The sequence below is a fragment of the Primulina huaijiensis genome, chromosome 3 (genome assembly GCF_012295235.1).
Source record: "Primulina huaijiensis isolate GDHJ02 chromosome 3, ASM1229523v2, whole genome shotgun sequence".
NCBI classification, from domain to species: Eukaryota; Viridiplantae; Streptophyta; class Magnoliopsida; order Lamiales; family Gesneriaceae; genus Primulina; species Primulina huaijiensis.
Genome location: NC_133308.1, coordinates 27,379,926 through 27,400,246, shown reverse-complemented (window position 1 = coordinate 27,400,246; position 20,321 = coordinate 27,379,926). Strand labels below are relative to the sequence as shown.

At 36.3% G+C, this 20,321-nt stretch overlaps 1 protein-coding gene, 1 long non-coding RNA gene and 1 pseudogene across 4 annotated transcripts; 1 reads left to right on the top strand and 2 right to left on the bottom strand.

Annotated features, from left to right (window-relative positions):
* Nucleotides 1-788: 788 nt before the first annotated feature.
* On the top strand, nucleotides 789-15,615 carry LOC140974272 (lysine-specific demethylase JMJ27-like). Of its 3 annotated transcripts, none has more exons than XM_073437642.1 (13): nucleotides 789-2,009; nucleotides 2,110-2,225; nucleotides 2,648-2,747; nucleotides 2,825-2,966; nucleotides 3,381-3,444; nucleotides 3,523-4,351; nucleotides 6,775-7,104; nucleotides 7,259-7,975; nucleotides 8,185-8,257; nucleotides 8,349-8,434; nucleotides 14,128-14,247; nucleotides 14,629-14,704; nucleotides 15,293-15,615. In XM_073437642.1, the coding sequence occupies exons 1-13, from the start codon at nucleotides 933-935 to the stop codon at nucleotides 15,316-15,318; spliced, it is 3,756 nt and encodes a 1,251-aa protein (XP_073293743.1). In that variant the 5' UTR covers nucleotides 789-932; the 3' UTR covers nucleotides 15,319-15,615. The 3 variants fall into 3 exon arrangements, with proteins under 3 accessions (XP_073293743.1, XP_073293740.1, XP_073293744.1); XM_073437639.1 differs by having other exon boundaries at nucleotides 789-2,018; XM_073437643.1 differs by lacking the exons at nucleotides 14,629-14,704; nucleotides 15,293-15,615 and having other exon boundaries at nucleotides 789-2,018; nucleotides 8,375-8,434; nucleotides 14,128-14,186.
* Nucleotides 14,606-15,135, bottom strand: LOC140974274 (uncharacterized). Its single transcript, XR_012174752.1, has 2 exons — nucleotides 15,084-15,135; nucleotides 14,606-14,711 (listed from the first exon to the last, which is right to left on the bottom strand). It is a non-coding gene; the product is annotated as an uncharacterized lncRNA (long non-coding RNA).
* Nucleotides 15,616-17,373: 1,758 nt separating the features above from the next.
* Nucleotides 17,374-18,088, bottom strand: LOC140972633 (flavonoid 3',5'-methyltransferase-like; annotated as a pseudogene).
* Nucleotides 18,089-20,321: the final 2,233 nt, after the last annotated feature.

Sequence of the window (20,321 nt, the reverse complement as noted above, 5' to 3'; positions counted from 1 at the left end):
GGATTATCATTCGACGAGAAGCCTGTGATACTATATGAAGATAATGCTGCATGTGTTGCTCAAATGAAAGAAGGATACATAAAAAGCGACAGAACTAAACATATTCCTCCTAAGTTCTTCGCATTCACCAAGGAGCTTGAGAAGAATAAATGTATTGATGTTCGTCACATTCAATCAAGTGAAAACTCATCAGATCTCTTCACAAAGGCACTTCCTACGACAATATTCAGAAAGCACATATATAATATTGGGATGCGCAATCTACGAAATTTGTGAAGAATTGTTCGTGTCAACATGAGGGGGAGTTTACGTGACTGCACTCTTTTTCCCTTACTATGGTTTTTATCCCAATGGGTTTTTCCTAGTAAGGTTTTTAACGAGGCAGTATAAAAACACGTAATGTATACAATCATTATGATCATCATCACAAGGGGGAGTGTTGAAAAATTATTTAAAAATGTGTTAAATATTTGTGTTGAAAATGTGAATGTTGAATGTTGAAAATTAGGTAAAATTAGGTGTTGAATATTGAAAATTAGTGTGTGATGATGTAGGTAATGATGTATTTTATTTTTGGATTATTTGTAAAAATTTTCTATAAATAGATCTCTCATTTGTGAAGAAAATCACAATTGAGTTGAGAGAAAAATATTATAAAGTGTGTAGTGTGATAATTTTGAGAGTTTGAGATTTTTACTTTTTTTACCGTAAATTTTTACTTTTTCACAACAGTACAACAATAATTTTTTTATTAATTATTATATAAAACGTGATCCGGGTCCGCAGGCAGGACCATCTGCGATTTTTAGAATCCAAAGTCGCCGTTCGAACACATATCGAAATTTCAAAACTGTTCATCCACGAATCTCTGTGGGTTTGAAAAAAGTTCATGGTGCGAGTTTTGAACGGAGTTTCACGAGGAGTGGGATAACATGGATTTGAATTTCCCGGCAGTAGTGGAGGAGGGGAAACTTGAGGCGGAAGAGAATACGGAGACTGTGACTAAAGAGTTAGAAGATGGGAAGGAGGAGGAGCGAGAGGAAGAAAAGGGCGAAAAAGAAAAAGGGAAACTTGAGGGGAGAGAAGAAATGGAGGTTGATGGAGTATCTGGAATAGTGGAAAGTGCGGGGAAAAGGAGGGGTAGGAAGAGGAAAGAAGAGGGAAATGCAAACGGGGTTGATGATATGGACGGAAGTGTGGTGAAAGATGGTGTTTTTAGCAAGAGGGAATCTTCAAGGAAGTGTAGTCTGCTGGCGAAAGAGAAAATGGAGAACTGGAATGAGGATGTGTACGACTGGGAATTTGAGGAGAAGCCGAGGAGGGGTTGTAAGAGGAAGGTGAAGGGTGGTAGGAACGAGGAGATTGATTATGGGATTGTGGCACAACAGGAGAAGCCGAGAGGGAGGGGGCGTCCGGCAAAGATTAAGGTAGTCAAGAATGAGGAGAATGGTATTGAGAATGTGGCACAACGTGTAAACGAGGAGATGCCGGGAAGCAGTCAACCGGCCAAGAGAGAAGGTGTTAAGAATGAGGAGAATGGCAATGAGATTGTAACACAACAGGAGAAGCCGAGAAGGGGTCGTCCGGCAAATATTGAGGTACTCAAGAACGAGGAAAATGGTTTTGAGAATGTGGCACAACTTGTAAATGAAGAGACTCCAGGAAGCAGTCATATGTCCGATAGAGAGGGATTCAAGAATGAGAAGTATGATAATGAGACTGTGGCACAGCAGGGAATTGTGCAAAAGCGGAGAAGGGGTCGTCCGACAAAGAGGAAGGGAGTAGAATACGAAGAGAATGATGGCGAGACTATGGCAGAAGGAAAAAACAGTAGCCAAATTCGAGGAAGTTGCAGAAAGGCATCGAGAGCCGAAGAAGAGGAGGGAGATGGGGAAAAACGAGTGGGGGGAGTGGAAATTAATGGAGAAGGAATTTATTCATGTAGAGCTAAGAGGGCTAGACCTGATAATAAAGTCAAGAGCAAGGGTATGAAGAAGCTTGGTGAAGATGTAAACAAAGTTCTGGTTCCTTGTTAAATTCTTAGCAACTTGTGATCTTTGACTAATTTTATTTACTGATTCTGGTTTGCTTTCGGATTTTATTTTGCAGCGTAAGGAGATAGAGCGTAACACGTGTCACCAGTGCAAGAGGAACGATAAAGGGAGGGTCGTACGATGCACCAAATGTGAAAGAAGGAGATACTGTGTTCTTTGCATAACTAGATGGTATGGAAGTTGTGATCATGTCTTACCAGTTATGTCTTCTATCTTCGAATTGGTAGCATATATCAATTGTGTTGTGGAATCTGTATGACGGACATAGTATCCTTTTTAAAAGATTTCAATTTGTTGATAAAAACGTTCTTTCATAATCGAGGCATGAATTGAAAAGAGTAGCGGTGTAGCTACTAATAGAGTTGCATTCAATCTATTCAAACCATACAACATGGTTCCCTCTTTATTTGTTTATCTGCGCATTGTTTCTTAGCATGCTTATCCACCTACAAGTATAATGATACTACACATGATATTTAGCTGTGAATTTTTGTTTTAGATGTCATAGAAGTGACTATTTACATGATCTCTTACTTCTCTCCTGCTTTCCTTAACCCATAAACTGGCATTGTCTCAATCTGGCACAATCATAGGTATCCGCTGTTGCCAGAAGAGGCTTTTGTTGAAGCTTGCCCGGTTTGTTGCAACAACTGTAATTGCAAGAGTTGCCTGCGGTTGGATACACAAATTGCGGTTGGTTTTTACTCCTTCCCCTTCTCTCTCCCTCCTCCTCCTCCTCTCTCTGAACAATAAATGTGATTGTTTTATAGAGATCGAATAAATCGATGTTGACATTCAGTGATGAAGAGAAGATGAAGTATTCTAAGTACATTTTGCGAATCCTTCTGCCCTTCTTGAAACAATTCCATGCAGAACAATTGGCTGAGAAGAAAATCGAGGCTAAAATACAAGGTATTTTTGTGATTTTGGGAGTGATGAATGGCTTCTGTTTTTATTTTTTGGCCGAAAGTCTTTTCATCTGTGGGTTAGTATGGGATTCATTTGTATAGATAATAAAACAATCTAGTATCATATGATGTGAAAAATCATCGATTGTCTATTAATGAAGGATTGCGATGAGAACTGTAAAAGGGTTCTGTGTGTGTTGTTTGGAACGAGTGGTTCAGACAAGGGTCTCACTCAATATGTGATTACTTTATATTTTCGTGAATTATGATAGCAGATGAATACACCTCTTTTCTTTACTAATTAAATGTTATATTCTCATCTGTAATCTCAAATTTTATATCCTAACGATGTAAAGCTGATTTTAATTTCAACTTCCAATTTTTTGAAATATTTGACTATTGCAGTTTGTTTGAGCAGGATTACCAGTGTCAGATATAAAACCAAAGAAATCAAATTGCCAGGAGCATGAGAGAATATACTGGTAGATATTGGTTGAACTCTCTTTCTTTCCTTCATCCACAGTTTAGCGATGGGCTTATTTTTGTATGAATCTATGCAGCAATAACTGCCAGACTTCCATTGTTGATTTTCACCGAAGCTGCCCACGATGTTCCTATGATCTGTGCCTCACTTGTTGCATAGAGATTAGGGATGGCTTTCTGCGAGGAGGTGATGAGGAAGTGGTCATGCAATATGATGAACGTGGGTCTCCATACTTGCATGGTGATTGTAATATTGCTGACACTACAACTAAGAATGAACCTAGTGGTGAAGTAGATGCAATTGATGCCAGGGATCCTTTTGAGTTACGTGATACTACTTCACATAACAATAGTACTTGTGCTGAAGTGGTTGACTCCATTGCTGGGGATGCTACCGAGGCCAAATATGAATGGAGATCTACCGATGCAGGTGCCATTCCATGCCCGCCGCCAGGGGCTGGTGGATGTGGTGAAGGGATTTTGGAATTTCAATGCATTTTTCCAGATAATTGGGTCTCTGAGTTGTTGCTGAAGGTGGAAGAAATAAACCGAAAGCAAGACTTTGAGGATGTGCCTGAAAATTGTGAGCAGGAGTGTTCATGTTCGAAAATCATGGGTGAAAATTCTAACAGGGAAAACTCAAGAAAAGTTTCTTCTCGAGAAAATTTATTAGAAGACAATTTCTTATATAACCCCACAGCTAAATACCTTCAGCATACTGATTTGAAGCACTTTCAATCTCATTGGTCCAAGGGGGAGCCAGTAATTATTAGTGATGTCCTTGAAACTACATCTGGTTTGAGCTGGGAACCCATGGTTATGTGGCGTGCTTTTCGTCAGAAAACTGGCAGTAAACATAAACATCTAGTTAATGTTTGTGCTTTAAATTGCTTGGATTGGTGTGAGGTCAGTTCACATGTTCATTTTTATTTTTGTTTTTTCAAGCAACTGAAAATTGAAGTCATACTAAAACAAGATCTAAGGTTGTTAAACTTCTAGGATTTTTATTGATGGATTTGGATTATTTTTTATGCAAATACTCTCAATTGGAGTGGCTGATTAATTTATGAACTCTTATGTATGTCTTTCTCATTTGTTCCCATTAAGTTCCCCCTGTCTGATTCTTTTTTGTTGATTTTTCATGCAGCGCCATATTGCAAACTCCACTTTTTTGTTTAGTGCACCTTTGGGGGACTTGTTTTGTGCCATTATATAAACAGGAAACAATATAAGAATCTAGTGAATTTTATTGCAATATGAAAATAGGGCAGTGTATAAAGGATAAAGACTCCTTTGTAAGATTAAACAGGAAAGTAATATCCCTAATGCAGAGAAAAAAAAAAACTGATTACTAAAATCCTTTTGATTCCTAAAATTTTTCTACTAGCTAACTGTAAAAATAGCACCAAAAAAAAGATATACAATGTTCTAATGAATCTTTCAATACTCCCCATCAACCTGGCATCAAATATATTACCCACGACAAGCTTGACAACCAAATTCTCATACCAAGCCTTAGGAGTCCTTTGCTGATTATGCTGGCAACTTGACTTGTGGTAGGAATATTAGATATGCATATTATGCAACTCTCAATTTTTTTTTTGATAATATGCTTATCCTATTTTACATGCTTTGTTATGTCGCGTGGAATCAAATTACGAGCTATAGAAATTGCAGCTTTGTTGTCACAATATAATTTAATGGGTGTTGGTGTAGGAATATTCAATGCTTCTAGAAGTCTTTGAATCGATAACAATTTAAGGAATCCATGTGCAACAGACAAGAAATCTAGTTCAGCACTATTTCTTGCAACAGAACTTTGTTTCTCGCTTTTCCAAATAACCAGATATCCTACAAAAGTGCAATATTCTCAGGCAGAGCTTTTGTCAATGACATCACCCTTGCAAATCTGCATCTGTTTAGGCCTCTACTTGAAGATGGCCTCTATTTTTAAGCAATTGTCCTTTCCCTGGAGTCCCTTTTGAGGTATCTCAAGAGTCTAAACACAAATTCAAAATGAGCAGGTCCAGGTGCATGAATGAACTAGATTACTACCTACACTTATTGCAAAAGCTATTTACAGTCTATCATGTGCCAAACAGATTATTCTTCCAACTAATCTTTAACAGCGTTCTTCGGAGTATCTGCTGTCTTACAACCAGTTCTTATGAAAAATGATAGAGCGAACATTTGTACCTCCTTTTATCAGATGCATAGCCAAGAAAAACACATTTTTCAGCCTTTGGATCAAGTGTGGAGTCTCTGGACCAAAAAAATTCGGTAAACAAAGCAAAATCTGTTAATTGGAGATTTGTGGTTATTCGAAATATAGGGAAAAACTTTTTTAAAACCTTGCCAAATATCACCGAGTTCTCATCTTCGCGAATTTCCCCAAGTCATAGGGTTAGCTCGTACTCTTGGAATTTCTGTAATCTAAGTACATCCGTGAAATCTTGTCCCACAACTCCTTGGTTGAATGTCTCTGGCCAAGGAATTGACCAAGTTCTGACCATTGAATTTTCTTCAGCATCCCATATGGCATAGGCTCGATCCATCGTTGACTTCTTTGTTTCTCCAGTGATATAGCTGATCTTGCCTCTCCCCTTAATGTACATGCCAACAGATTGCGACCTTCAAATAAAATATTTGCCATTGAGTTGAATTGTAGTGATCTGGATGTAATGATTTTCAGATGGACTCAGACGATTTAAGGCTCGGACTGAGATGGACAAGAAGTCTTGGACTGACCTTGGATGTTTTGGAAGCAAATTCAAACCCCAGGATCTTTAGCCTTGATCTGATACCATATATACAGAGAGCAATATATAGATCGATTGAATTGTGTTGCAATATTAATGTACATCAGTACCTAATGACTCCTTTTTGAAAATAACGCAGGAAACTGATCTCCCTAATAAAGAGGAAACAAAAATTGATTACCAAAATCTCTCTACCAGCTAACTAACTAAATATAGCACCAAAATATGATACATAAGCATACAATATTCTAAAGAATCTTTCAACAGGTTCCTTTTTGAAGTAAATGCAGACTGAATTTCTGCTATATATTGTATGGTTTATGGTAGTAGTTTTATGTTTTGCAATGAAACTACTAAGTTACTGATTAAAATAGTGGCAGAATTTTGAAGCTTATAAGACTATAGGCTTTAGAATTTTCTGCTGGAAATTGTTTTGCTCTATGTTGTAAAGATTTCAGACTGTGTAGGCTTTTTCTTTCCAACTTACCAACTATTAGAGTTTTTCATGCTTTTATCCGATGTTTAGAGGCATGAAATGATGGATAAATTATTAGTTGTCATTATGTGCAGGTTGACATAAATATTCATCAATTTTTCCAAGGATATTCAAATTGTCAGTTTGACATTTATGGTTGGCCTCAGATTCTTAAGTTGAAAGACTGGCCTCCATCTAACTTGTTTGAGGAGCGGTTACCTCGCCATGGTGCTGAGTTTATCAGCTGCTTGCCTTTCAAAGAATATACACATCCTAGCTGTGGTTACTTAAACCTTGCTGTTAAACTGCCCAAGGACGCTCTTAAACCTGATATGGGGCCAAAGACGTATATTGCTTATGGGTTTGCTCAGGAATTTGGACGGGGAGATTCTGTAACAAAACTACATTGTGATATGTCTGATGCAGTATGCTCTTTCCTTTAGCTTTCCGTTACTTTTGCTACCTGTTTATGTTAATTATGATAGAAATTCATGAACTCCTTTTAGCTTCATAGGCTGGGGTTTTTATTTATGCTAACTCTATATTATGTACAGTAATTTACCTGTTTTTGTCCGATAGGTGAATGTATTGACCCATTCTGAGTCAGTTAACCTTGACGATAAGAATATTTCGACTATAAAAGAACTGCAAAAGAAGCATGCTGCTCAGGATGAAATTGAATTGTATGGAAATAATCAGGCATCAACTGAAATGATACAAAGTCAGCAACTCAGTGAAAATGGATTATGTAGGTTGAATGAAAAGGCTCTCTTATCGTCCTTTGAAAGGAATGACGCCAAGGGATTTAGAGCTCCTAATCTGTCAAAGGGAAACACACTAAATGAAAGACCTGATGGAAAAGCCAGCGTGGAAACTCACATGTCGGATCAGAAAGACGGTAAGGTTCAAACGCAGCTTAGCATAAAAAGTCATGAAGGTGAATCCTTAGATGGCCAAAATTATATAATCGAGACCAACAGCTCCACCTATGAATCTGGTGGAAACTCTTGCATTGAGGTGGAAATGGTCAGTGTAAATGACAGGGAGATATTTAATGATGGTCGGAAGAAATTGTTGGAAGCTTCTGAAATTGTAAATGAGTGCCAAGAGGAAGGCTATAGAAAGAAGGAAAATGACAGTACTTTTGGTTCTAGAAATGTGTTGGAAAATATTGAAGAGATTGACGGTGGTGCTCTCTGGGATATTTTTAGGAGGCAAGATGTCCCAAAATTGGAGGAATATGTGAGGAAGCACTACAAGGAGTTCAGACACATCCATCTCAATCCCTTGACACAGGTAATTTTAATAATGAAAAAAATAAGCAATTTAAAGATTCATGAAAATCAGCGTCTACTGTTTGTATATTGTGTTAAAGCTTACATAACTTACAATGTCATCATCATTTAGTATTGGTTAAAAAAACAGTTCACCTTTGCCAGATTATGATCAGCTAGACAGGATTACACGTGAGTTTTATTCTTATTTTATGAGCTCATTTAATGCAGATTGTCCATCCTATTCACGATCAAACCATTTACATGACTATGGACCATAAGAGGAGACTCAAGGAAGAATATGGTTTGTCTTCTCAGCTTAATGTATCAAACATCTGTGATTAATTAAAATAGTTTCTTTTATATTCATTTTTTGCTTTGGTTTTTTTGCTTAGGAATCGAACCATGGACATTTATTCAGAAATTAGGTGATGCAGTTTTCATTCCTGCTGGCTGCCCGCATCAAGTCAGAAATTTAAAGGTATATTAGTTTGTAGAAGTATTGTTATGTTTTGAACTATCCATCTATTTATATTGATTTCATACTTCAACTCTCCATAGACCAACTGTTGGATGAATTATTGTCAAACGAACAGGGTGAATGGGATAATACTTTAAAGATGCAAAAGGTGATCAAGGGGATCTGGTGTGCCAAAAAAATAAAATAGTCAACAGCGTAAGAAAATAAGGAGCTGGGTAACAATTGGCCCTTAGAGATTAGATTATGTAAAATGCAGTATATTTAGTAGTCAGAGTTTAGTTTTAAACCTCGCAAGGATTTTATTCTCATCAGAAAATAAGGAGCTGGGTAACAATTGGCCGTTAGAGATTAGATTGTATAAAATGCAGTATATTTAGCGGTCAGAGTTTAGTTTAAAAACCTCTCAAGGATTTTATTCTTAGCAAATTTAGGGGAAGAGTATTTTAGTGACTCTGAATGATGGTAAAATTTTGATTTTGTTTCCTACTCAAAATAATGACTTACATTCCTGCATGGATCTGAACTCGAGTCATGATTTTCTAATTATGATACATAATCCCATCCTAATGTAATCCCTGTCAACTCGAGTTATGTTTAATTTGAGTCTACTTGATGTAGGTTTGATTTGAAACTGCTAGTTTCATCTAGACTCCTGTTGAAGTATGAACTAACCCGTCTTTGATTTGCTAACACAGAGTAATTGTCCATAAATTGTCTTGTTCATCATACGAGATCAATTCCTTGCCACATTCACGTAAGTTACCGATCCAAGCGATTTATCCAACTGCGACAAGTATTCTAGGGGTACTTTTCTATGTTTGATAACAAATTGGGGTTAGAAAATACCCTATATTCATGCAGGATACTCTATAATTGAACCTATCCCAAACATAAATTCTATATGCGAGGCTTGACTGATTACACTCTCATTACTTGTTTGGGCTCAATTTTTCTGTGACATGTCTATTAGATGAAGAAGCCTATTGTTGGAATTAAAAAAGAAAAAAAGAAATCTGGGTCGTGCTTCCATCCATCCTGTTCACACATTTTTCATTCGAACATGTCATATTGAGCAGCAGATCAATCAAGCTTTCCTAGGAACTTGCGCTTGAACCTTATTGAGCTAACTAGAGAAACTCGAGCATGAATTATTTTGTTGTTTGAGTTCAGCTCGAGAAAGAGTTGAAATTTGAGCTCTGATTGTATTGTTCGAGCTTGATGTTGGTTTCTTTCAGGCAAATAATCTAGTTATGGCTCAAGTTCTTAGCTCATTTAATTGGTAATGACTTTACAAAATATTAATTAATTTATTAATTGATACGTGTACCTCGCAAGTTATCAACCATCCAAAATTATTTTGGACTTGCTTTGTGCTTCAAGTATATTGAATATATTTAAGCTCAGTTTGATTTCAATAATTTCAAATGTGTGTTAACTCAAATCATTTGTATTTTATAACTGCTTCCACAATTAACTCAAAATTTTTGCCAATTAGTCCATTCACAATTAACTATATCTCTTTTCTGTTTGATATTTAAAAAACATCTACAGAGAGCTATCCCCACCAAGATTGAGAAAAGAAATTACGCCAAGCAACCTACATGTACAGTCTTTGTCTCCCAACCACCTCATCTTTTCTACATTGCTATCCATGCTCGGCATTATGTCCGGAGCACACATCAAAGGAAAGGATTGACTAGTATAGAAATTTTTGACTAATATGAAATTGTTCTAACCATAAGAATTATATTGCGCATACCATTGTCATGATAAAAAATGTGTTCATCCTCGAGACGCAAAAGTAAAGCTTTCTTGAAGGTGATCCTAGTCTTGAGATTGGAAATTGCTTTATGTGAGGGTGTCTGTTGCGTTCATGAGCAAGAGATCCAGTTACGGGACGATTCACGGAGAATTGTCTACTCGCGATGGTGTGAGCGTGCTTATAGGATTTTCGCCCACGCCTCTCTATTTTGATAAATGTTGGTTGAGGCTCGTTGAAGAGAGAACCTCACGATATCCAAACTCTTTGATATAAGCAAAAAATTCAGATGTTGTTTTAAACTTCCAACAAATAAACAAACATCTTGGCAATCAAGAAAACCAAAAGATAAAAATATCTATCTAAACCAAAAGATAAACTACCTAGCAATTGAGATAAACTCTTATTTTAAAGAAAACAAACGAGAAGAAAATCTGGAAATCCAATCACTTCGAATAATTATCTAATCTGCAACTTTGAGTTTCCCATGTGTGTGTCTTCGATAAACACTATCCTTCGATTCTGGTGGGTTGGACTCGCTGCTTGTTGCTTCCTGTGGGTTTGGGCTCGTTTCTAGACACTGCTGGGTCGTGACATTACACCTTTTTGGAGACGTGATGGTCCTCGAGCCAAATGAAGGAAACTCTTCGGCCAAGGTGGAAGCATCCTGCCAAGAAGCCTCGGTGGGCGAGGGGCCGGCCTAAATCAACATCTCGCGACGTCCCTGCCGAACTCGAGAATCTATAATGGCTTGGAAGGTAGATGGTGCATTGGTTAGCCCGAGGGCATTACTAAAAATTCGAAGTGACCATGATAGTCTTGACTGCTGTCATGGGAATGCATGCTAGGTCCTTCAAAACTTGGTGGTAACCTACTCCGAGATCGAGCCGATAAAGTAACGGGCCCCATTAACCTACTCCACCAACTCGTCAATCACTGGAATTGAGAATAGTCCTTCATGGTTCTCGAATTCAGAGCCCGGTAGTCCACTCAGAACTGCCATGATTTATCTGCTTCGCTTACTAACAACACGGGTGAAGATAAAGGTGATGTACTGAGTCGAATAATTCCATGCCTTAACATTTCGGCGAACTAACACTTGATCTCATCTTTCTGTGCATGTCGGTAGCGGTAGGGCCGAACTACAACAGGATCTGTCCCTTGGATTAATAGAATTTTGTGGGTGTGTTTCCGTTGAGGGGGAAGATCATTAGGTTCCCCAAAAAATATCTTCAAATTCGTCCAGCAGCTCTTGAAGGCTCGATTGTTCTCTTCCGATGGATTCCGTTATTGTAAAGGCAAAAGAGCCAGAATCCGAACTAAGATCTTCTCCCTGGAGGCTGATCGATCTTCCCTCATATGATCTTATCAGTGAAGTCCCAGTTAATGGGTCCAAGTTTCACAATCAATTCACACCCAGGGCCACTCCAAATTTACCCAACTATATCAAGAAGAAGTCCATGGAAAGTCGGGCTCTCCCCAAAACAATCTGTACATCTCGGCACACAGACACCCTTAGATTTGGTCTGTTTTCCACTGATAACCGCAGCTTACTGGCTGCGAGAGTATCAATGAAGCAATGAGTGCTCCCTGGGCCTGAATCAATGAGTACCCTCAAGTGGGAGCCAATAATCTCTCCCCAAATCTACATTGTTTTTACTCCACAAGGACCTGATATCATGTGGATAGAGGCTCCAAATTCATCCGAATCTTCTTCGTCAGCGTGTTCATCGTCGTAAGATGTGTCCTCTATTCCTTCCAAAAGAAACAAGTGTTTGCATCGATGTCCCGGTGCGTATTTCTCATCAAAGTTGAAGCAGATTTTACCCTTGGATCGCCGTTCTTCCAACTCTGTTCTACTCAATCATTTGATAATTGGTGTATGCTTATGCTACCTGGAACCAGTACGGAGCAAGGGTACATGCATTTCCTCCCTCGGGGTGCGTGTCTCATATAATCTTGCCAAATTCACAACAGTAGTGAGAGTGGTTAAGGAACAAGTACGAGCCAGCAACTCCTCGAAATGTTCTTAATAATCATCTACAGAACTGGTTTGGCGTAGTTTGGACAGACCGCCAAAGGTATCACATTGAATGGGAGGCCCAAACCTAAGATCGCATTGTTCTGCAAAGTCGTCCCACTGAATTCCGGGCTGATCCTGTTTTAATTTGCGAAACGACAACTGTGCATTGCCGTCGAGGTGGAAGGATGCCAACCCCACTTTTTACTGCGTCGTGCGTATGCTGATGTTCCAAGAAATGCTCGCAGTGATTTAGCCAAACCAAGGGGTCCGACTTTCCATTGTAACAAGGAAAATCCAACCTGGTGTATTTGGGTACGAACTGTGAGTTGTCTCGCCCTTCATTTGCGTGTGGGCTTGTAGAGTACCTGTCATGGGAGTCCTTGCGGCTGTTGTCTCCAATTTGGTCGTGCAAGTTTTCTGTTTTAGATGCAGCGACTTGGAGCGATAGCTCCTCCAATTGCGTGGCCAAATCTCGCTGCCGCTGGTCACTCTCTCGCTGCCGCTGGTCACTCGCGATCCTGTCCTCCTCGTACGTGGCCATAAAGGCCTTCATCTACTTGTCCATGACTTGCAAATCCCCCATGGCACGTGGCCCTGATGCTAAGTTTTTACTTTCACGAGCAAGGGACCTAGTTATGGGCGATTCATGGAGAATTATCCACTCGCAATGGTGTGAGTGTGCTAATAGGATTTCGCCCACGCCTCCCTATTTTTATAAATGTTGGTTGAGGCTCGTTTAAGAAAGAACCTCACGATCCCCAAACTCTTTGATAGAAGCAAAAAATTCAGATGTCGTTTTATTTCCAAAACTTCCAATAAATAAACAAACTTGAGAAACTAAAAGGTAAAAATCCCTGTCTAAACCAAAAGATAAACTTCCTAACAATTGAGGGAAACTCTTATTTTAAAGAAAACAAACAAGAGGAAAATCTGGAAATCCTATCACTTCCAATAACTATCTAATCTTCAACTTGAACTTCTCATGTGTCTGCCTTCGATAAACGATATCCTTTGACGCTGGTGGGCTGGGCTGGGCTCGGTGCTTGTTGCTTCCTGTGGGTTTGGACTCGTTTCTGGATACTGCTGGGTGTGACGGTCGTGACAGTGTCTTGAGAGTTTGGCCCAATACCACCATTTTCCATACACAGCTAAGCGAGCCAGATAACCAGCCTCCAGGTTGCAACTAGGAGGCAACGGGAGACATGGAGGAGTAAGTTTACCTCAAATAAAAAAGGTTGCCTTCTAATGTTTTTCAAAAAAAAAAGTTTTGGCCTCAGAATTTTTCTACTTTATTTTGATATTCTCATCATATTTAGTTAATTTTTTTGGTCGTGTCCTAGAACTGTTTCATGTAAGATTAGTTTGTGAGGTCTCTAGTTTGAGATATGTGAAAAGCTAAAAATGTTTCCTAATTATATATTGATTAGCAAGTACTTGATTCTGAGGTTCATATTTTATTCATTGTTTTTCATATTTAGCTTCCATTGTTTTATCCATTGTTTTTCATATTTAGCTTCCATTGTTTTTCATATTTAGGTTCAGATTCATATTTACCTTTGCATCTTGACGCACTTTGGCCTTTATTAAGTATGAAACAATGATTATGAATGTCAACATAATTTCAAAATTATTTTAGTTATTGATATAACTTATGATTCCTAGACATCAAGGAAACATGTATCTTGTATTGCTAACTGAAATATGCAAAGTATCTCTCTCTCCTTTTATTCAAGCTGGTCTCTTTGACTTTCATGAGGGATTTGTTTTGTATTGTTTTATGATTTTACATTGGAAATAGCTAGTTTATGGTTGATGTATATTTTCATGAGAAACAACTGTAGCTCATTAAGACAGGAGTTGCATCCTCTTTATTATTTCCCTTTTGGCTAAAACTGTTCTTCTGTGTAACAGTCGTGCATAAAGGTTGCACTTGACTTTGTCTCACCAGAAAATGTCCAAGAATGTGTTCGGTTGACTGAGGAATTCCGCATTCTTCCCCGGAATCACAGGGCTAAGGAAGACAAGTTAGAGGTATAATTTGTATGTGCATGTGTTTGGGATCTTGAGCCGTGCTTGTTTTTGTGCTTAAGAGAAGAAGCATTGTGGCACCACATATGATTTGTTTATATTGATTGCAGATCCTTTAGATTCGCATCCATCTCACTTGTCTATGATCATATAGTGCATCCTTCTATGACTTTAAAGGCAATTGGCTTGCTTTGGTCCTCAAATTTCAACTATGGCCACTTTACGCTCATTCATGGGGTTGCATGTGGAGTTGTCAGTTGAAACACACACTTGACTTATATGATGCTTAGACGTGCACTGTCTAACACATTGTTTCTGACTGCTACGATTGCTTTGATATTAATGTATTATAGACCTGAAATTTGATTTTTTTTGTGTGTAAAGGTGAAGAAAATTGTTCTTCATGCAATTGGACAAGCTGTTGAGGATTTGGTATCACTTTCAAGTTCACCTATTACTGGTAGGTACTTTATTTTCACATGCAATGTACTCCATTTTTTTAATTGCTGAATCTTGTCCCTCTTGAATCTTCCAGCTCAATCATTTTGAATCCTTGTTAGTATGGTTTGAAACATTTACTGAGAGGATTGGTTGATAATAAAATAAAAATATGGTGATTCTATTCCATCCTCTTAACAGTTTCTGAAAGTCCATGTTATCCTCTTCCTTTTCCAACATACTGAAAGAACCAAATATAAGATACCAATTATGTTACATTAAACTTTGTAATGATACCGGCTTAACTTGTTGGTATTCGAGGTTTTTGGGATTGTGTTGCGTCGTGTTGCCTATATTTGACTCTCACTGCTTGTATTTCTGTGTGCTGTGGCGTGCCCAACTCGATGTGGTGGTACTGGTAATGTATGTGGGAGGTTTGTGGTTGTATAACTTATAATAGATGATTGAAGTATAAGTTTGTCTTTGGAAAGAATGGAATCTTGTGTGAAGAGAGTGACAGAATACTTTTCCTTTCAATATTTGGCATTTGCTGCTTTTCTGGGTTTCAACTAGCCACTCCTCCTTTTCCTTTGTTTTGGTGTTTCTGCAGGCGTTAATGGGATGCCACCTTCTTGAAGGTTCAAGCGAAGGAACATCGTTATTGTTTAACACGAATACACGATTTACCGGATTATATGTGTTACTCTTTTCAAGGGACGCATATTTAACTCAGAGCTCTGTAAAATACCTGCTAATTGGTAGACTTTTGATGGTGTATGTTTATGTTTATGTTATTTAGTTACCTTACTGATAACTGGAAGACATGTCAATGTATAATGTCAGTGACTGGTTTCTCATTACCATGTCCTTACTGATGTTTTACATATTACAAGATTATAATGCAATTTTCCTCGATTTTCATGTGATTTTGTCTGGGCCCCCTTAGCTTTTGATGGTTTGCTCTCAACTCCCTGAACTCTGCTATTTGTATGAAGATGATTGTAGGTGAATGGTAAGTCTATATTCATGCCCGTCGCTTTTTACACACACAAATATACATGCATTCAAAACAAATAAAGTTCAATTTTTTATATATATGTGTGTGTGTGTATGCGTGTGTATGTATGTATCTAATAGATATCTACACGACTACGGTATATTTCCTGCAAAATTNAAAAAAAAAAAAAAAAAAAAAAAAAAAAAAAAAAAAAAACATTTTGTTGCACTAGGACTAAATTACTAATTTTAGAACTCTCTCATTCTCAATGTGCAATAGTAAATAATTCGTAACTTTTTCAAATGTGTGCATCACTGAACCGCTGTTTTCCCAGGAAATGAAACAGATGAATCTCTTCATGAGCTGACTCAATAAAAATCCTAAAATTAGATAATATCCTCATTTTCCATTTTGGTTGGTCGAGGTTGTATTGACCGATTATTCTTAATAAAATTACAGGCTTACCTTCAAAAAATAATGATTTAACTGTTTAACTGATGATCAGTAGTTAGGCCTGGGTTTTCTTACACACTAATTAACCTCGTACAGTTTCACAATGCATACGATCTTCAACTATAAATAGCCAGCTTTCTTGAATGTATTTGAGCAAATTAGACAAAGGTGAAAGTAATCTGACAGTGTTGCATGCAAAAAATGTTGGCCACTCGCTTTGTGTTGTTTTTGGTCACCTTGGCTGTGGTTTCCTCAGTTTCCTACGCCGCCGATCGTGATCCGTTGCATGCAAAAAAGTAATTTGATTTCGCCTAAACCATCATGATATTGCAGTATTTGTGAATGGAAAGCTCTGCAAGAAAGAACCCGGAATACGTGACGCCCGAAGATTTCGTCTACTCGGGGCTCGACATAGTCGGGAACACCTCCAATCCTCTCGGATCAAAGCTCACCCACGTTTTCCAGAGCCAGCTACGGGGCCTCAACCATCAGGGAGTCGCGACGGTCAAAATCGAGCTAGCGCCAAAAGGCCTCAATCCCCCCCACGCTCACCCTCGTGCCTGTGAGATTACTTTCGTGTACAAAGGTACGATGTACATTGGTTTCATAGCCTCGAATCCTTCTAACCCGAACCTGCCCAACAACCCGAACCTGCCCAACAAGCTCTACTCCAAGATACTATATTCGGGAGACGTCTACATGTTCCCACGGGGGACGATACACTCCCAATACAATGTTGGGAAAACTAAAGCTGTTGTACATTATCTAACTCGCTTGAAAATATTTAGTTGTTCTTAAAAAAGAAAGAAAGAAAGAAAATAGTTAGTGTTAAATTTCAAAGTCGAATTTTAATTTTTAACTTAAGAGAAAATTAGAAAATAACATATATAAAGTATAAACTACATATAAACCATTAGAAATAATTTAATATTTTTTTGAAAAAAATTGACAGGGCAACCCCTCCATGCACCCACAATTCAAACACACCACAACAAAAATATTTTTTCTCAAACACGACATCAACAACAATAAAAATATCATCCCAAATGGACAAAATCCCTTGACAATTGGTGCTGATACAAACGAGAAATGATTAAAGAAAATAGATTATACTATGGCTAAATTTTGTAATACCATTTTGTTTATTGAATCACAACCGAATAATTTTCCTTCAGCAAAAAAAGAAAAAGAAAATGGAAGCCATTTTAAAGATGAGTAAGTCCATCTCCAATAAAGATGGTCTATTCTAGACGTCTGCAAAGAGTAAGTCCATCTCCAATAAAGATGAGAGCCAATTATATACGAGAATCCTTAGCCAAAAAAATCATTAAACTCTAAGACAGGTTGTCTGCACGCCTTCATATAATTCACTACATCATCCAACATTAGTTCATCGGATCCCACGAGTTCTTGCTTCCAAGACCTCAAATGATTCTCTATTTCTTCTTCATTCGACGACGCCACGGTTCCGCTCCACAGGGTGTTGTCGTAGGCTATAATTCCTCCAACCTCGATCAATTTTAATAATTCCTGGTGGTAGTTTATGTAGTTAACTTTATCAGCATCCACAAATGCAAAATCAAATGTCCCATTCTCATCCTGCGCATATTTAATTTCAGTTATAACAATTATATAATTAATATTTCAGTTATAACAATTATATAATTTTAATTTATAAATATTTTAAATTCATATAACAATAAACCAAATTATTTTACATTAGCAACAAGTTGGCTGAGAACCATGTCGGCTTCAGATTCAAAATACTGGATTTTGTGTGCCACTTTTGCCTTTTGGATAAATGGTAATCCGGTCTCAAAAGCTTCGCTATCTATGTCAATTGATAATAATATATAGTCATAAGCATTAGTAAGTCTTCATAATAATCATGTTTTATAACTAAGAAATATAGAGATCTGCACAAAATTTTTTTAAAAAAATCATGTACTTTTCCATAGTCTGGAGGGCTAGAGTAGATGCTAGAAGCGAGTAGCCGGTATATCCGATCCATATATAGGAAGAAAAACAATACTTTTCATAAAAAAAAAATACTTTTTCACATATCGGTTCGGATAAGAGATGTGACAATCTCATACAAAATTTTGTGAAAAAAGGAAAATAAAATTTGTATCTAAGTTTGAAGCCAGTTCAGAAAAGAAAATGGAAATTTTTTTATTAGTATTTTATTTTAAGCAGAAAATTCTCCAAAATTTTGGATAGATCGACCCTTTCAATATTTTGGAATAAAAAATTTAGAATAAGAAAGGTGCTACACATAAAATTAATTTAATTTTGGGAAGTACTGAATTAGAGAACAAAAAATGTAACCTTGGAAAGAGCACGGCTCTGCAGAATTGTTGCCGTATAATTCTCTCTCATTCTTTGAATATATAGTTTATGTGATGAAGCCCAATTTATAAAGTCGGAATTGGAAATAAATGCACCAAACATTTAACTATGAATATTTAATATTTTATTTTATGAATTCTCTCTCATTCATTTTATTGATTCGGATTATAATGTACAACTTAATTAATATTTAATAATTAAATAAAAAATTTAAATATTATTATAATTACATTTATTAACAGTATAATATTGTTTATATCATGTAAATATCCGTCATTATTATATTGTTAAATTTATAAATAAATATTAAATAAACAATAAGAAATAATGGTGTAAGATTCGAAATATATAGTTAGGGGATGAATAGTGTAAGATTCGAAATATATGATTTGGAGATGAATGGTTTGTTCGGTGAAAAATACTAATTAATTTTTTTTAAAAAGTTTAGATTAAAATTTAAATCGACTTTTTAGCTAATATACTAATTTATCAAGAATTCATTTAACAAAAGTTTATCTAATTTCCTATAGTTTATACGTCTCCTGACCCTTTTCAGCTTCACTTCACTTGATACACCCATCAATTCCAAGCGATGATTGAATTTATTGCTCGGAATCACTTTAATAGTGTATTCAATTATAATCAATTTATCTTTATACTGTTAATATAATCATGCTTGAATATTAAATTTATTAATTATTGAGTTCTATGAAAAAGTTCAGACAAGAAATTATATTGTTTGATCATTATTTTTTTAGTGACATCATTATATTTATACGTAATTAAGACAGTTAACACGTGTAAAAATAATGTAGCAAAATTAATTTTTTGATGATCACCAAAAAGAATAGTTTGTATTTGTCATTTATACTTTTGTGAACGGTCTTACTACTCTTATTTGAGTCACTTATAAAAAAATTATTACTTATTATTATAAATATCAAGTATCAGCAGTGTTTAACCCATTTTACAGATAAAGATATATGAGCATGCAAACAATAATTTATGAAAAATTATATATGAAAAAATATCTCTTTTTCCATTAATGCATTTGAGATACTTTTTAATTTCAAAGATAACGTATAACCGTGTGTGTAATCTTCATTGTATATATAACATAACTCATAATTTATTAGGTGCTATGAAGAAGTAATAAATGATATTTTAATTTGGGGGAAAATGGGTAAGTAAACTTGATACTCTATTTAAATATAAACTTTTTCGGGCGAGGAAAATTGGCAGCCTTGGAATTGAGCTTGCACAAGTGCCGCTGCACGATGAACTTTTTAAATAGTTATTTCTAATAATATAAGAAACAAAGAGAGTGAAAAACAAAATTATTATTATTATTATTATTATTATTATTATTATTAGTGCATGAATATTATTATTTTACTCCAAAAGTTTGCATGTTATCAAAATTGAAGTTCAATTATCTTACCAAATTTTATTGTTAACAATTTTGAACATACCTATGTTTCTTGATTTTTGAAACTTTAATATAAAAATACTTATCTGATTTACTATTAGGAAATTGAATTTCACATATTACATGCTTATGCTTCCCAGTATAATTTATTCAATAACATTTACATTCATTAAAATGAGTTAAAACTCGAACTCATTCACAACTTAATTAAAAAAATTGCATTTAAATAATGTGTAATTTCAATTTACAACTTTAATTTAAATGAATTTTTTTAGATACCGGTAGTTATTTGCATTTTCACGCAAAGTTAAGTTTTTTTTTGGGTCAAATGAGTTAACGCGCTTTCATTTCACAAAACAATCAAAATGAACGAAATCATTTTAGTGTTGATATAATTTATAGAGGTTTTAC

Excerpts from the sequence above, each read along its gene's own strand:
- LOC140974272 (XM_073437639.1), top strand. The coding sequence starts at position 933 with ATGGATTTGAATTTCCCGGCAGTAGTGGAGGAGGGGAAACTTGAGGCG. Across the intron at positions 4,352-6,774 it reads ATTGCTTGGATTGGTGTGAG|GTTGACATAAATATTCATCA; the intron begins GTCAGTTCACAT and ends CATTATGTGCAG. Across the intron at positions 8,435-14,127 it reads ATCAAGTCAGAAATTTAAAG|TCGTGCATAAAGGTTGCACT; the intron begins GTATATTAGTTT and ends TCTGTGTAACAG.